This window comes from Drosophila navojoa, chromosome 3 (genome assembly GCF_054131105.1).
Source record: "Drosophila navojoa isolate 15081-1374.11 chromosome 3, UAZ_NAV_1.0, whole genome shotgun sequence".
In the NCBI taxonomy this organism is placed as follows: domain Eukaryota; kingdom Metazoa; phylum Arthropoda; class Insecta; order Diptera; family Drosophilidae; genus Drosophila; species Drosophila navojoa.
In genome coordinates this window covers 13,250,351-13,268,935 of record NC_142891.1, presented here as the reverse complement: position 1 = coordinate 13,268,935, position 18,585 = coordinate 13,250,351, and the positions used below count along the sequence as shown (strand labels likewise).

At 35.7% G+C, this 18,585-nt stretch overlaps 2 protein-coding genes across 2 annotated transcripts in view; one reads left to right on the top strand and one right to left on the bottom strand.

Annotated features, from left to right (window-relative positions):
• LOC108658277 (neuroguidin) overlaps window positions 1–18,585 on the bottom strand; it is a 68,503-nt gene that overhangs the window by 41,117 nt on the left and 8,801 nt on the right. The window lies entirely within an intron of this gene.
• On the top strand, window positions 960–12,563 carry LOC108650038 (ABC transporter G family member 20). The gene is made up of 10 exons (XM_030388963.2): window positions 960–1,223; window positions 8,877–9,052; window positions 9,148–9,570; window positions 9,638–9,731; window positions 10,130–10,476; window positions 10,540–10,949; window positions 11,020–11,206; window positions 11,686–11,951; window positions 12,019–12,105; window positions 12,183–12,563. The coding sequence occupies exons 1-10, from the start codon at window positions 1,221–1,223 to the stop codon at window positions 12,392–12,394; spliced, it is 2,205 nt and encodes a 734-aa protein (XP_030244823.2). The 5' UTR covers window positions 960–1,220; the 3' UTR covers window positions 12,395–12,563.

The following is an 18,585-nucleotide window of genomic DNA, read 5'->3' as shown; positions in this document are numbered from 1 at the left end:
GAGTTCAACTATTCAGAGGCTAAGGAACGAATAACAAATTGTTTTTGGCTTCCTCATAGACTTGGCTTTTGCTCCTCACAAATAGATTTACGCTAAGCACACGCCATAACAATTTGAACGTGGAGTCGCCTGGTCTGGGAAAAGATCAACAGCAACTAAACCTAAATGATGTCGTTAAATAGATTTAATTAGAATAATCTTTTTGAGCTTCATGTTTTGCATGTCAATAATAATTCTAGTTGAAGGAAGAAGAAGCAAGCGAGCACTGAAATAATCATATGAAACGAACGTCATATGAAACGAAATTCGCAAAGCATACAATTCTAAATTGAACAATTCAACATTAAAAATAATCTAAACTTGACTGAAAAACAATTGTGGAGGGTTTTCGGTTCAGTTAGGGTCTGTTAGGCTAGCAATGAGACCTTATATAAATTATTAAATGCGCACTTAAGACGACAATCAAAGAGGCACTCACCATTGAATAATAATTACTATCAAACATTTGCATACCTGTAAAGAAATAGTTTGAAATCATGTTAAATAAGTTCAATATGTGCATAAGCTCAAGCGATGAGATTAGCTACGTTTAGCTAAGAGTTCTTAGAGTATAATATCATCTGAAACTCTTATATACCATAAATATTTCAAGTATGACTGGGTATAAAATGTTAATTACTTTCAAAATTCTTCAGGTGATTCAACAAGTTCTCTTAGATATGCAAAAAAATGAAGAAAAAAAAGTACAACTTGTGCTGCGCATTTATTAACTTTTTTTTTTTATAAATTTTTTCTTTAATTTTTTTTCTATTTCAAATGTCAATTCAAAAAACCATTTTTTTTTCGTTTTATTTTAGTTTTGTTTGCCGCTTGAAAAGCGACGACAAAGCGCCGCGAAAGCTGCGTAGCTCAACTTTTGTGGGTGAACTGAGCCGTTGAGCTTGCGAGCGAGCTAGTGCTCGCTTTCTGCGCTCAGTCGATAAACGAAGCTTGGCCGCGACACTTGGCTGAAGCGCATGCCAACACGTTAACGTAGACAGAAAGCAAAGAAGAAAACCAAAAAACAAAAAACGTTACGCGCTGCGGCCAAACTTGGCAGTCGGTTGGCAAAAAACAAAAACAAAAAAAAAAGCACAGAAAAAAACACAGAAGCGAATACAGCTGAAGAAAATTGAAACAGAGGCGCGTGCTCAAGGAGAAGTTGGTTAGAAGAGCGCTGCATGGTAGGAAAGCGTTTATGAAATCATCAGAAAGATAATTTAAGACAGCTAAAGTTGAAAAAAAGAAATACAAGTGAACAAAATGTGAATGATTTTGAAACAAACAGTTGAATTAACTAAATTTTAAATCAAATTAAAAAATATTTAAAAACTCAAGTTTTTTGGGCGAAAACAAAATTTCCGCATTTTAAATTAGTCAGCTGTTATTTTGCAGTAGTTTCTTAAGCAAAAAAACAGAGAAGAAACAAAAAAACAACGAAAATTTAAAATGTTAAACGAAAGACTTAAGACACAAACTTACGCGGGCTGGCGCGTGTGCGCAAATGCATGAAACAGCAACAAGTGAAATGTGTGTGTGTGTGTGTGCGCGTGTGTATGTATGTCTTATTGGCCAAGCATATACAAGAAATAAAAATAAAACAAGCCAAGCAAAAGCCAAAGCAAGAAGCCAGCGCAAAGAAGTTATTTGAAACTGTTTCATTTGACTTTGTTTTACAGTTGTTTACGCAGTCGAAAAGTGCAATAAAACAGGCAGTAAAAGAAAAATAATATATATACACACATACATATATATATGTATGTATATACAAGACAAGAGACAGACGCAAAATGAGTGAACTTCAACAACAACAACAACAACAGCAACAGCTCAATGTTGATTGCCCCTGCTACTGTTAACTGCCTTTCTGTTTGTTTTTCCACAACACCAAAAAAATTATATATATGTATGTATATACATATATTTCGAAAATGAGCGTACAGTAGTACCTGAGTATATGGGAAATGGCATATGGCTCGGGTGCGCTGAACGCCGAATGCTGAACGGGATTGAGCAATGCAAAATATTGCAACAGACAATGACTGACCGTATCTACACACCCATATCCACAAATATATATACCATTTTTGTATTTTTTGGCTTCAGTTAAAGTCATTGATAAGGCGCAGAGTAGATCGCTTTGGGAGATGCTTTAGCTATTAAGCGACTAGCGGTTTTCCTTGGCTTTTCCAATTGGCAAACAAATTGCTTCTTCATGCGCTAGCCTAACCCACATTTGTCGTAAGATGATCGTCTAGCCACACACTCACACACACACACACACTGTAGATAATCTTTTGCTTTATCATGCCTTTCTACTCGAGCTGTGTCGCCAAGTGAACAAAATTGTTACATGTCCATAATGCACTGATGCGAAATGACACAGAAAAAACAAAACGGCAAAACTAACACAGAGAATAATCACATAAAGGAAATGAAACAAAATTCAAATGCAAAAGAAACAGAAATAACAAAACGTTAAAGAAAATGCAAAGCGAATAGCACAAATTATAATCAAAGAAAAAGAAAAAATAAAATAAAAGAAAAAGCCCATGTGTTTGCAACAATGAGCAATTGGAGCTGGTAACACAATTAAAATCATTTACTTTGAGATTATTATGAATATATCGTGAAGCTGCTTAAAGATGGCCTAAAGATAAGGAACTGAAGACTTTGATATATATGAATATATTTATAGAATTAATTTGAAGTTAAACTTTTTATTAATTGCAAATTTATATTTTCTTATTTTATTTTTCATATTTCATTTATAGGGTATTTATATTTATAGGGAATTTAGATTTTATTTATATATTATATTTCTATTTATATTTATATATTATATTTATATTTCTATTTATATTTATATTTATCTTTTCTTTAGAGAGAGGGGGAGGTCTCTTTCTCTAGAGGGATTTCTCTTTCTCTTTCTCTTTCTTTCTCTTTCTCTTTCTCTTATCTCTTTCTCTTTCTCTTTCTCTTTCTCTTTCTATTTCTCTTTCTCTTTCTCTTTCTCTTTCTCTTTCTCTTTCTCTTTCTCTTCTTTCATTTCTCTTTCCTTTCTCTTTCTCTTTCTCTTTCTCTTTCTCTTTCTCTTTCTTTCTCTTTCTCTTTCCTTTCTTTTCCTTTCCTTTCTCTTTCTCTTGGCTTCTCTTTCCTTCTCTTTCTTTCTCTTCTCTTCTCTTTCTCTTTCTCTTTTCTCTTCTCTTTCTCTTTCTCTTTCTCTTTCTCTTTCTCTTTCTCTTTCTCTTTCTCTTTCTCTTTCTCTTTCTCTTTCTCTTTCTCTTTCTCTTTTCTCTTTCTCTTTCTCTTTCTCTTTCTCTTCTCTTTCTCTTTCTCTTTCTCTTCTCATTTCTCTTCTTTTCTCTTTCTCTTTCTCTTCTCTTTATCTTCTCTTTCTCTTTCTCTTTCTTCTTTCTCTTTTCTTTCTCTTTCTCTTTCTCTTTCTCTTCTCTTTCTATTTCTCTTTATTTTCATAAGCAAAAAATATATATTCTTTTTTATTTATAAAATATAAATTAAATTTTTAAGTAATTTAATTAAGTATTTCGAAGTTCCTTTCAATAAATTTGTACATTAGAAAGATCTCCGGTCTCAATTGAACCTCAAATATCTAATACTAAAAACCCTTTTCGAATCAAAATTAAATTTCTTTTGCTTAGCAAATAGTTATTTGTGATTCCCAAATCAAATCAAATGCTTATCTTACACAGATCGCACTTAAGTTTCAAATTCAAAAACTCTATTAAAGAGTAAATGATGTAAACAGTGCGCACAACTAGCCCGAGACAGCTGTTGCTGTTGATTGCCGTGGCTGTTTGTTGTTGTTGGTGTTGCAGCTTGGCCGAAATGATTGTTGCTGGATTATATAAGAAGTGGCCATGCCACAAACCGAAATTGAACACACCGAGAGAGAAAGACATAAAATGGGAGCGTAAAATAGAGAGAGAGGAAGAGGGAGAGAGAGAGCCGCGTGGCCAGCTGGTGACAGCAAGAAGGAAGCAACTGTCGGCCAATGCAGCAATTCACGATAGTTGTGGCTGCTGCTGCACGTTGCACGATCTAAATACCCACTAAATGCAATTGCAACAGCCATAGATGAGCGTGGCCATGCCCGTCTCTCATCATATACATCAGTCGCAGCTTTATTCTGTCAGCTGAGAAAGCATTCGATCGCTTGGCTCAGGGCTTCTTGACTCAGCGCAAGCATTGCACAAGATTTGCAAATTTGCAAATTAAATTCGTTGCAAATGCACACAGACACACACACACACATATGTATATATGCATATTGTATATTGTATATCGTTGTCATATGGCAAACAATTTTTGGGAACAGCCGCGACAGCAATTGGCATTACGACGTTAACATTTAACGTCGACTTTGACGCCAACTGCAGCGCTGCCCGCTACCCGCTGCCCGCTGCTCGCTGCTCGCTGCTCCCAACCAGTTGGCTCAACCTTGGCGTTGTTTTGTTTTCGGTGTTGCTTTACTTATTTTTATATTATTTTTTTACTTTGGGTTTTTTTTTTTAATTTTTAAATTTCAACTTGCATAGAGTACGAGTACTTGGCATTGCAGTTTGCCAGGCCAATTATGAGCTCACTTTGATAATTTACTTGATTCTGAAATTAACTAAAGTTTTAGGTAAATTAAATTTAGTCTTTGAAATGCAGCAGGAAGCCTTGAAGTTTTGATGCAGTAAAACAGGGAAATTTAGCTAAGGCAACAAATAATAAGGAAGCAAAAGGCTCATTTCCTATACAATTTAGTCATTTAAAAGTTTTGCATGTCTCTTTCTTTAGAGATTACATTTTGGTAATAATATCTCGTAGAAAAAAGTAGAAAAAGCAAAGTAAAGAATATTTTTTATAAGAAAATATGCAAAAACTGTCAATATTGTCTGTGAATCATGCGCGATTCTTTAAAAAGAAACTTTTCACAAAAACGCATATAATAAATATATATAATACTTAAATGACTCATAAGCTATGGCTTGTCGTTTTTATTGCAAAACTTACAAACAATAACAATTCAAACTTGTAGGCATTAACTTATTTGCTAACTATATAAAAACGGTTTTAAAAACAGAAGATTAACGTTATTTAAAATGTATAAATAAGTCAATATCTAAGATTTATTACCATTAGAAAATTTTAACATTTATTAAGATTTATTATCATTGGATAGTTTTGTTATATTTTAATATAATATTATTTAAATATATTCATTAATAAGATTTAAGAGAATTTATTAGCATATTTATTACTTATTAACATATGTAAAAGATTATTAAATACTTAAAAGCTTTTAGGAAAGAGTATTAATTGTCGACTTGGCTGAGTCTAACTAAAACGTTTTTAGTTTTTTCCACTTTTCTTTTTCTTTTTTATTTCTGACGTCAAGTTTATGCTCGCATTTAATGTTTACATTTTGTATTTTTTAATGTTTATTTCACAAAAATCAGCGCAATTTTCACATGTTTCGCGCCTCTCTTTTAGGGTTAAGACCATATCAGCTCCGAAATTGTTGTCCTTTGCGTCATCTGCCGCAATGTTAAGCAAATAAAACAACATCAACAACAGATACGAAAATTTATGACCACGAATTTGTGTTACTAACCTTACTCAATTTTTTTCACTCTTTTTGTGCGTATTTTTTTTTATGTTTTTCAAGTTTGACTTTCGAACGTTTTATGGGCATATTGTGAGCGAGTGTGAGTGCGTATTGTTGTTTTTCTAGTTAGCCGGCTCATTTGATTATGTATCTTAGAGATGCAAAGATACAAGAGAGCTATAGCTGAATACATTTGTTTTGTAAATGGCAATTGGCTCTATGACGGATTTCGGCTAAACATGAGCTGGCAATCGAACTGGGTCAAAGTCTAACAACGAGGCCATTATTATTTGAACAGGAGTTGCCAATTGACTTTGGCTTAGCAGCGAATTACATTAATTACATGGCAAAAGCCTGTATCGCACATAATTGAGGCTGTTAAGAAAACTGTTTACTTGGTGCAGCCGAAGTAAAATATAACAAGAAAATTAATATATTTCTATTATATATTATATTTTTTAAAAGATTTAATACATTTTAAACCTTTCTTACATTAAATGCATGTCTATAAAAAACATAATAAGGGAGTTATTATAACACAATACAAATTATTTGAAAATATTTGATGAAAATATTAAAAATATAATTTGTAGAAAGAAAATGCCTTTAAAATTCGTATATTGCAACAATTCTGTTTTAGAAAAAAGTTAATCGCATACAATAAAATTAAATATAATATTATCGAAATTCACAAAGCTTATTTATTGCTCTTTGCCATTAGATCAACATTTAAATGAACTTCCCTTTGGTTGAGTATTCTTTTAAATATTTAATATTTTCAGCATAATAAACACTGACATCTTAATTGCTTTTCGCTAATTGGCAAATTTAACAATAGTTAGTTGTCTATATTATCTCTAGAGCTTTGCTATGATTCATATGTGCGCTGTGAGGCATATCTGATAGCATCAGCCCGCACGCTGCCCTTTCTCCAAAGGAAATATATACTAAACAGTTCTGCTTATGCGTGCTATTCACCAAACTTGATTTGCTTATTCTGAGTGCATTTTCTTGACATTAATTATAAGTACAGATATGTGGGAATGCGTCTATATATGCACAACTATCACTGTTTGCGTGTGAGTGAGTATATATCTCAGTATGTGTGTGTGCATTTGGCTATTCGTTTGTTTTTTTTAACGATTTGTTATTCAAGACGCTTTGTCTTCTCAAGCGCGCGCGCGCACATTACATTGTCATTCCATTTTTTTTTCCGTATTGTCATTGTCCGAGCGAAGCGCGTTCTGAACACCTTTGTAATTTGCATTTACAGACATGCATAAATAATGTCAGCTAAGTAAATTTCACTTGTACACATTGTGTTGAGCGCATGTATAGCCATTGTCAGTACTTATGAAATTTGTTCGAGTTTTGCTTTAAAGTGTTTCAACGATTTTATTTATTTACTTTTCTTTGTAAACTTTGCTTTGCTGACGGCCACAAAACTTCAATGAACCGCATGCAAGTTGACAGCTTGAAGGTTCGTTCTGGAAAGGTTCATTACGTTGCCCTTTATTAGCGAATTCGTACGGCTAATTCATATTGGTAAACACAATATTACGAATATGACCTTCAGCCAGACAAATGGGGCTAGCCAAGCCGCTTAGTAATACGTCTATGCATCTCTAAAGTACATATTGAAACTGATAATACAAACAATAATACCCATAGAACTTATAATGTTTTACTAATTTTCCATAAATTAACAATTCGTTTACAGTCTTCATTAGTATACTTGTTTAACCGAGTCCATTTTCTGTTTGAATATTATTGGGCTAATCAGCGTTTGTATTATCAGCCGAGCGTTTGAGTGCGTGCAAACAATAATTAAAATCCCAAGCTGTATTCGCAAGCTCAAAATATCAAGTTTTAATTGAGTGTAGCTAAATATTGAATTTGAATAGTAATTATATATACATTTTTCGAACAAAATATGAAGGTTTATAACATTTCATTGGATTAATGTATAATATAATTTGAGAATGATTTTAGAATATTTTCAATTTTTAAATAGTTAATTCTATATACACATGTTATACTTAGTATCTATTTAAATTTTATTTTATTTCAAATTAAAAAATAAATAAATAGTTAAACTGTGTTATATATCAAATAAGTTTAAAGAATTGCTATTAAATTTAAAAAGGAGTTTTTAATATATAGTAACAATAATAAAAATTTTAATATAAAATAAAATCAAATATAAAATTATGTAGAATTTTATTCTGCTAATTCATTAAATATAAAATATCAAAAAAATTTTTAAAATTAAATTTAAATATTTATTATCAGATGTTATTTTATAATTCAATAATAATTTATCAATATTATCAATGAACTGTAAAATATTTTACAATATTTTTATTAGCAAAATATGATTTTTTTTTTCTATTTTTTTTTTAAATTTTTTTTTCTATAAAATATTTTTAAATAATAAGTAATGTATAAATATATCCAAATGATATTTCAAATTGTCAAATTATAAGTAGCATAAATATGAATTTAATATTTAGTTGTTTAAGTGCTCGATTATTAACTGTAATATTTTATAAATATTCTTCTTTATATATATTCTTAGTCTTATATTCATATATTTGTCTAAGTTATAAAGTCGAATTCTATTGAGAGAGTGATCCAAGCTAATATATAATAATTTCTCACACAAGGTTCATCAACGAAAAATGAATGTTGCTGCCCTCCCTTTATTAGCTCTCAAGAATTATGATTGCCAGAATCGTTCTAAAGCTTTTATCGCTAAAAACAAAGGTTAATGAAACGCGCCGCACGTGGAAACAAGACAAAGTTCAGTTCGCATTAGCTAAGCAGACTTTGAAATCGAAATATTAAAAACAAATATGTGTGAAAAGTCATAATAGTTATATCAGTTATGATATCTACCTAATATAAAGGGGCACTGAACTCTGTGAACTGAGTTAAAGTTAGCTGGCTTAATTTTCACTTTCTGGCATTCTTCAAGTGTTTGCAATGCGCCGAGTGCTAAGATTTTAGCACCAGGTTTAGGTTTAGGTCTTGGACAGCAACAATTTCTGATTTTTATTTTTATTTTTTTATTTTTTGGCAGCCCCAGCGTTTTGTGTGCCTTGGCACGTGTCTGTCATAAAGCAATGGAAATCAATAAAATACATAGCCATTTATAGATTTATTGACGCAAATAATTATCCGATACTCATTTCATTCATTCATTTTTTCTGTCATACAGCACATTAGCGACGTCAGAGCGAACGAGAGAGCCCAGAAGAGAGGAGAGCACACACACACACACACAAGCAAAATGGCGGCCGTTGAAGTGCGCAATGGCTATAAGTACTATGGCTCCAAAAAGAATCCCAAGATTGTGCTCAACCAGCTGAATATGAACGTCATGCGTGGCTCCATGTGAGTGGCATTCATAATGAAACCCGAATCAGTCAATAACTCTTACCTCTCCCCACTCTCTCTCACTCTCTCTCTCTCTCACTATCTCTCTTTAGCTATGGCCTGCTAGGCGCCTCGGGCTGCGGCAAGACAACGCTGCTCTCCTGCATTGTCGGCCAGCGGAATCTCAATGGCGGCGAGGTCACCGTATTGGGCGTTAAGCCCGGCGAGCCGGGCAGCGGTGTGCCGGGCTCTCGCGTGGGCTTCATGCCACAGGAGATCGCGCTGGTCGAGGAGATGACCGTCAAGGAGACTCTCTTCTATTTTGGGCGCATCTATGGCCTGACAGATGAACGCATTCGGGAGAAATTCAAGATACTCAAGGACCTGCTGCAACTGCCGTCGGCAGGACAAATGATCAAGCAATGCAGCGGAGGACAACAGCGCCGCTTGTCTTTCGCCTGTGCCATGATACACGATCCCGAGCTGCTCATTCTCGACGAGCCCACGGTCGGACTTGATCCCATGCTGCGCGAAAAGTAAGTTCAGTGCCCTTATGCTTCCCAGGTATACGTATATAGCTAAATACGTTTCTTCTTATTGTAGAATTTGGGACTTTCTGGTGGAAACGACTAGAAATAGCAAATTGGCTGTGATTATCACCACACATTATATCGAAGAGGCCAAGCAGGCGAATTACGTAAGTTCAAGTCCACAAAAAATAAACATTTTTGTTTTAGGATTTTTTTTTTTATAAACAATTATTCAATTAAGAATTATGACAGCGCACATGAAAGGCTTAAGTCAGCATCGTTCATTAAGTATATATATACATATACTTCTCTTTATAGTTTTCCTGTTCAGAGTAATCAGCTAAGGTATTAGTATGAAGACTATAGAATTATCACTCAAATACTGCTTGATAAATAAAAATATAATGGCGATACTCCCGGTCTTCCAGCGGTATCTTCGCCTTAAAGATATAGATTATTATTTTATAATATTATGAATCCATTTCTCAACTTTAGCTTTAGCTACTCATGTACTTTCAATTATTTAAATTTCATTTATTACATTATTTGATTATTTATTCCCCAGATCGGTCTCATGCGCAATGGCGTGCTGCTGGCTGAGGACACGCCCACCAATATCATGATCAAATTCGGCACCCAATCGATTGAAGACGCTTTCCTCATACTCAGCCAGCGTCAGGGCAATGAAGACCAGCTGAATGAGATTATGAGTCAGGGCAAAAGTCCGACACTACCCGCTGCAGTCCCGCTGCCAACGGAAGTGATCGATGCGCATGAGCCGGCGGCTGAAAAGCCGCCTTTGCCTTATGTGGAGCCGCAGAACGAGAATCGCAAGAAGATATTCTTTACGACCAAAGGACGCCTCAAGGCGATGATGACCAAGAACTTTGTGCAACTGTTCAGACAGCCCTCGTAAGTGCTGATTGCAATTACTGATCTTTGCAGTTCTTATAGTATGATCTTTATTTCTTTTAGTGGCATAATCTTCATGATGCTGTTTCCCATCATACAATTATCCTGCTTTTATATGGCCATTGGCAAAACACCCAAAAATCTTGATCTGGGCATCTATTCCGGCGAAGTGAACAGCTATTCCGAGTGTTTCGACGAGAGCCTGCAGACCATTTATACCGTCAACGATACCTGTCGCTTCAATAAGCTCTCCTGTCGCTACATCCAGGAACTGGGCGACGATATAGCCACAAGAAAGTATTATCCCTCAGAGGAGGCTGCCTATGCGGATGCCAGAAAAGCCAACACTGTGGGCTACATCTATTTCTCTCACAACTTCAGTGCTTCGGTTTACGAGTTTATCGAGGATAGCATCTATGCCTCGGATGGTGCTATTGACAATGCCGAAATTGTTGTCCACATCGATATGACCGGTGAGTCTATCCATGGGATATACAAAATCATATCTCATTTCATGCTGTCCTCGCTCAATTGCCTTTACAGATCAACAAGTTGGCTACTTCATGCAGCGCAAACTTCGGGACACGTTTAGTGCATTTATGAACACCGTCGTTCGCGAGTGTAATGTATCGGCTGCCTTGGTTAAGTTGCCAGTACAGTTTCAGGATCCCATCTATGGCAGTACGGACATTGAGTTTCAACAGTATTGTGCTCCTGGAGTGGTTATGACGTGAGTATAAAAGAGAATCAGCAGGTATTTATTATCGACTAATCGATATAAGTTGTTCGTTAACACTTGAAAAATATCGCTAAGCAACTTAATAACTATCGATTATGATAATTTGTATAACTCGTTTACCTCCATTTGTATAATTAGAGAAACAAACTAATCTAATTATCCGTTAAATATGAATATATTCTCTATATAATTCCGACTCACTTTTTCAGTCTCAAAACAAAACTTTTTTACCCACTCGGAAACTGATTGAACCCTATTGATATATACATACATAAGTCTGCCCGTTCACCCCAACATTTACTCTCATATTTTCTAATCTCCTAAATTTTAATTAATATAATTTTACTACAACCTAATCGAATCTATTGGTAAATAAAGATATCGATTAGTATAACTTTGGATCAATAACACTGCTTGATCTTACTAACTAAATTTCTTTGCAACTATATAATATATTTTTTCCCATTTAGCATGGTATTTTTCTTGGCTACTTTGATGACGGCAGCGGTATTTATTTCGGAGCGCATGGACGGCATCTGGGATCGTACCCTCTTGGCTGGTGTTTCGGCCACCGAAATGCTGTGGGCTCATCTGCTGACGCAGCTAATTATCATGGCTCTACAGTCGTTCGAGGTCATCGTCTACATTGGCATCGTATTCGATACGTACAACAATGGAGATACGACTACGCTGATAGGACTGTTAACGCTGACTGCTTTCTGCGGCATGTTGTTTGGTAGATAAACACGCTTAGCTATAGAAATGCCATGGAACTAATTTGTATTATATTATCTCTGTGGCAGGTCTTTTCATCTCAGTCTTCTGCAAATCGCACACGGAGGCTAATTTTGTGGCCACTGGAGCTTTCTATCCCATGATTATACTCTGCGGTAGGTCTTCGCCTATTTAATGAACATTATCTCTGTATATTAATAGACATTTCTCTAATCTCCGGTTTTTCGTGTAGGTCTCCTGTGGCCGTTGGAGAGCATGCCGCGATTCCTGCAGGATTTGGTAATGGTATTGCCATTTACTATACCCTCAATATCGGCTAGAAATGTCATCGAGAAAGGTTGGAGCATCACCCACGAGAAGGTCTATAACGGCTTTCTAGTTATGGCCGGCTGGACGATAATCTTCTTTGTGCTCTGTCTGATGGGCATCAGACGCAAGGCGTAGTGGGCTGTATTCAATATTGGGGTTAACTTCTAGAAGTTATAGCATATTAGCATTTCCCATTTAGGCGATTTCACCATATAAATCTATATATATTTGTTAGAGTATCTATATAATTTAATAATTATCAGACACATATCACTCGCATGTCGCAGACTCTCATCTTAAGAAATCAATCTCATTGATGCAATTTTTAGACAGCATTTGGGTTGCCTTGGGGATTTTCAATATAGAGTTGTAATTGTATATGTTCTAAATTCGGCAACCCAATGTCAGGCTGTACTAAAAACATTATGGTTTAAGGGATGTCTCACAAATATTTATAGTACACAGCACATTATTCATGAACGAAACGTTTCAAACTTACGTATGAACGAAACAAAAGATATACATGTATTACATTTTAGAACATGTTCTTATGTTAATCGCAACCTTTGTAAATAGCCTAAATATTATAAAAAAAAAAACATATTATAATATTTTTTATGCTTAAGAATTTAGCAGGCATTGCACTTTATAAGGTGTTCTAAAATGTTGCTATAAAATGCAAGTTCTTAAAAATGAAATTTGAATGCTACCAAAAATAAGAAACAAGCAAAAAACTACAACAAATAAATATATTCAAAGGAATATCGAACTTTAAAACAGAGTGTTTTGATGGTGTACTAAATATGTACTAAAAGTAATATAAACTTAACCTATACTCAAACGGGAAAGTTTGGGTTTCAGAACGTGGAATGTCAGTATTAAAATCAGTATGTACTATAGGAACACATCAAATATGAAAAGTTAAGTCAGTGGGAGTTTTTAGATCACGTACTAAAACTGTACTAAAAGTTGAAGTGAGGCCTTTTTTAATTGTGAACTAAAACTGGTGATAAATGCGATGATACAAACTAGATTAAGTACCTAAAATCTTTAATTTCTTTTAAATCACTCAAACTGAAGCAGCACATTAAAGTGTAAGGAAAATATAACTGTCAACAAGTTTTTCAATGTTCGCTTTTAAATGTGTATAAAATGCAAGCCAGCGCAAAACTAAAGCGAAAGTTCCCTACCCTCAACTAATGTATATATAAATATCAGAAAGTGTTTGTCTGAGTGGGGGCCAAGGACAAGGACATGTTCACGACGACGCCGAGGACGACAACGACGACGACGATGAAGAGGAAGTCGAGGACGTGGCAAAGTTGCTGACACACTTCGGGCTTGAAAATTGCTAGACAAAATGTCTGCCCGGCTGGCTGGGGCTGAGCAGACCCAGAGCTCCCCCCCCCAAAACATACCTCCTAACCCGCCCGCTGGCTGACTGTGTCTGCCGGTGTCTACGAGCAGACATTTTTATTACAAAACTTTATCTTTGCCAAATACGACGACGACGATGACGAAGAGTAAAATACAAAGAGACCAACGCTCGGGCAGCTGCTGTGGGCGATGGGCGTTGGGCGGTGCGACGAGGTGGCCAAAGTGTCGTCTGCCATTTATATAAGTTGCATAAAATGTGCGCAGCAAAAAGAAAACTAAATAAAAGTACAAGTTTTCCCACTGCATTTGCGGCCAGAGTGTGCGTGCCTCAAACTTGTTGCTCAGAAAATCAGTATGAACAGGAAAATAGGAAGAAAATCGAGAATGAAATATTGTAAATATTGAGAACATTTATTGGAGTAACTAGCCAAAAAAAAAAAAAAAAGAGTTGAGTAAGCTTGATACTATATTTAAAAATGGAATGCTCAAACTTATTTTACTCTAATTTCTTTTTACATAATATTAGAATTATGTAGTGCAGCGCTACAATTTTAATTAATACTATGTTTTGAACAAGCAGTAAATTTATGAACATAAAGAATATTTTTGAGTGAATTTTGATATTGAATAAATATATTTAATTTGTAAAATATTTACAGCATAGCAAAATTTCCTAAATGAGTTTATATATGATTTTTTTTCTTAGACAACTGGAGATTTATTTATTAATGAAAAAATTTAATTGGATTTATTAAAAATTATAATTCAAAATAATTCTTGATTGAACAAACATATTGCCTATATGTACATATGTAAATTTCCATTTTATATTTTCTTTTATTTTTATAAAAATTTTAATATTTAGTAAGAAGTGAATTTTAATATTAGGTCTTTCTGATAAGTGGTGATTATGATTATGTTCTTAATCATCAGAAAATAAGGGAAATATTCTCGACTATAAACAAATATTTCTTCTCTCAAATACTCTTCCCGATAATAAACTATTGTTTTATAAATTTAAAAAATTGAAGACATATTTGTGTATGTAAACGTCGGCATTTGTTTTGAAATTAAATTAAAATTATTATTTTTAGAAACAAATAATTGTAATTAAGGTATTAGTAATCCAAAGGCCTAAGCAATTTCAACATAAATATGTAATATACTATGACATTCATGATGTGTCAGAATACGTGAAATTTACTCTTATAGACCAAAGTGAATTTCCCTTATGAATATTTAAAATCCAATATACTTTATTTTCAGCTAATATAACTCAATTTAGCCAAGTAAATGAACAACATAAATGAAACTAAAGCATAACAAACCTTAAGTGCAATACAAATATGCTTTGTTGTTGTTTTCAATCATTCAAATTAAACTCAAAGCTTCAAATACACACATAAACTCACTTTAGACACAAGCACAAATTGACGCCCACCCACACAGACACACAAGCATTTGCTCAAATTTGCGCATACATATGTCTCGTAGCACCTAGCTAACGTCAACATCCTTTGTTGTTCTGAAGAAAAAACATCTGCAGTTGCCAGAAACAAATAAATTTGCACAAGCTGCCACTAGGTCAAGTCGCCTGACCGCCTGCCGGCCAGCAAGAGCTGGCTGCAGAAGTTTTTGCAGCTCAGCACACAATTTTGTGGCACACCGTCTGATGTCCTTCACAACAGAGCAGACACCACGCCCACTCCCCAAAGTGGGGGGCTTTAAATGTGCAACACATTTCGGCAGCTCAAAAGTTTTGTTACAACTTTTGCTCCATTTAATATATATGTATATATATTATGTTGTCCTGGGTGCTGGCAACATCATTTGGGTGATTTCGTAATTTGACCTTCAAAACAATTGCCACATAAAAAAAAAACAACAGACACACGCACACATACAAATGTGTGTGTATATATTGTAGATCCTGAAGCATGTCTAATATTTATACGTATATTTAATGAAGGTAAAACTCTTCTGTTTACGTTTACTCTTTACTCTTTGCATCTGTGTGAGTGTATAGGTGTGTGTGTGTGTTTGTGTGCGTGTGTGCCTCTTGCCTGCCCTTTTGTGTTTGCTTAGTCTGTCTGGCTGTCCGTCTGTTTGGGTCAGCTTTAACCAATTTCTTGCTCCAATTTCATTGACTAAAGCTTTAGGCCAGCCAAAAGACTGTCAACAAGTTATGTAAACTCTGAACAATGGCAACAAATCCCAATTCACATTGTGGCCACACAATGGAAATTCTCTTATGCTCACGCTAGCTGTAAATGAGCAAAGTTTTTTAGAGCTCAAGTCGGAAGTTCAATTCCAGTTATGATCTAGTAAATAAAGGGTCGAATATTATTTGTTAAATTATACAAAAATTATATATAAAGATATGCTATCAAATTAATATATTTTTGTTGCATACTTTGAGGAGCAGCAATAATTTAGCGGAGGTACATATGTATGTATGTAGCATAACTAGTTTTTATATATTTCAAGCAGACTCTATGGATAAATTACTTTAGTCTATTCTGCTTTTAGTTTGAGCAGACTTCATTATCAAATTTTTGCTAAATTTATACTTTAACAAAACAACTAGGTTAGAGTATATAAAAGCAAACCTAGTCCTATAAATGCCCCAATCGATAGACCTACATACATATATCAGAACATTGTTAAATATTGATTATATTTCTATTTACTTTAATCTCTCTTGGAAATTGTGCAACAGATTCAAACGACTTCAGCAAGTAAGAAACAAAAGAGTTTCTATTGACTTCCATTTATTGCTCTAAACAATTGGCAACTGGCATTGCAAAAAGTGCCCATAATTGACATCGTTACATATGGAAAGTAAAGCCCAATCACAGTCAAGCACATGAAATGAAATGTTTGCTGGTCAATAAGAGCTGGGCTGCTCGCAGCTCTGGCCGGACCAGCAGGAAGGTCCAATATATTTTAGCAACTAAATCAAAGCCAATAAATACTAGCCGAGGCAATGCCACAATAAATATGAACAGAACTGGGTTCTAGCATAGAGCAAAGAATACGTTTTTCAATTGATTTGCCAGGGCGCTCAGTCAAAAACTAAAAACGGCCGGGCAATCAATGAAGGACGAGGACCCCGACTTGGACACGGACAATGACATGGACATCAACGTAGCGACGTGGATGAGAGAAAATGGTATAGCCTTTGCATTTCATTGACCCTTTAAATGGCAAAGATGGACACACACACACACACAGGCAGCGAGTTTGTTGTGTGTGTGTGTGTGTGTGTGTGTGTATAGCGAGCAGCTGCCGTTCACGTCAGTTCAGCAAAAGTGGTGAAAAATTTGATTTTGGGAGTTTATTCAATTTGCTGCATGTTTGCATGTGTGTGCGTGTGTGTGTGTGTGTGTGTGTATTGGTTATAGCCTGCAGCGCCTGGACGAGCTTTTAAGTGCATGCACAGAGAGTGGGAGAGAGAGAGAGAGACAAAGATGGGGAGCGCTAGCTAAAACGAGATGGAGTTGAAGCAAGCTCTCTGGCAATATAATACAGTCAACATTCGACTTGGACTCGATACGCATTCAATGCGTTTTGCTTTTGAGGTGCAGCCGAAGCAACAGAAGCAGCAGCAGCAGCAGCAGCTAAAATGAAAAAGCTACCGTTGCGTAGGCTCACACACACGCACACACACATACACGCACGCATTCACACGCATGTACATACGCACGCAACGAGATGGTCACTCACACAATTGCATTGGGGTTTTCTCCTCATATGCAACGCCATTTTATGTATAGGCTCGTCATTCGCTCACTCGCTCGCACCCGCCTGCTCTCCCTATAATGCCGTTCGTTCGCTCATCGTGCCTATGTACAGTAGTGCACAACATGTCGTAGGGGAGGCGCAGGCGGCGGCGGTGAGAGTTGGGCAGCTGGTGGGGCTGGTTGACAGGGTCGACTGAACACACATGCGTTTGGCCTTTTGCCTGGCACACATAACGAGCGACTGCGGCAGTTGCAAAAGCAGCGGCAGCAGCGATGGCAGCAGCGCCAGCGTCGCGTTTCGTTCGCTTTTACTGATTGGACTTGCACACTGGAGCAAATGGCATTTGTTGCTTACCTGAAATGACAGAGATAAAAAAAAAAAATTAATAAAATTTCTGACAATGCCACATATGCGTAATTTAAAAGTAACATTTATATCGTATTTTTCCTATTTTTAACAAGATTTAAATATATTTCTTATTTTCAAGTTGCTATTTCTTTTTTTTTTTTTTTTTTTTGGCTTCGGAATCATTTATGTCAATTTCAAATAATAATAATGTAAAATCCATACAGTCACTTAAGTATTATACAATAATTTATTATTATAACTTTTAGTAAAATACAAATATTAAACTCGATCTCACAAAAGTTTTACTTTATCATATTATATATATATATATTTTTATTAATATTTCCCCTTTTCAATTCCATGCATACCTTGCACCACTGTGCACAATGGCAATGCAAAAACTGCGCCTCCAATGCAGCAGCCAAAAAGCAACAACAATAGAAATGTGAAAAAAGAGAGGGGCTTGAGTCCCTCGCAGCTTTCCAGCGAGTTGGAAGAGACGCGACGACAACGTGGAAAAAAGCCGTGGCAAAAGCAGCGGCAGCGACAGCGACAGAAGCACAGGCAGCGGCAGCAACAGCAACAGCGACAGCGGCACGGGCAGTGCCGCCTATGACAGAGGTAAACGCACAGCGAGAGAGGCAAAAAAGCAGCGCCGACAGCGGCGCGTCGACCACGCAACGCATGTGACCCACGCGGCTAACGGACGCACCATATGCAATACATGAACGTCGCGAGCAGAGCAGAGGAGAAGAAGAGGGAAGAAGAAGAAGAGCACACCAGAAGAAGGGGGGAATTCGATGGCAGAGCCATTCCAGAGTGGGAGGTGACTACCCAAAAACAATGGACAGGCACTA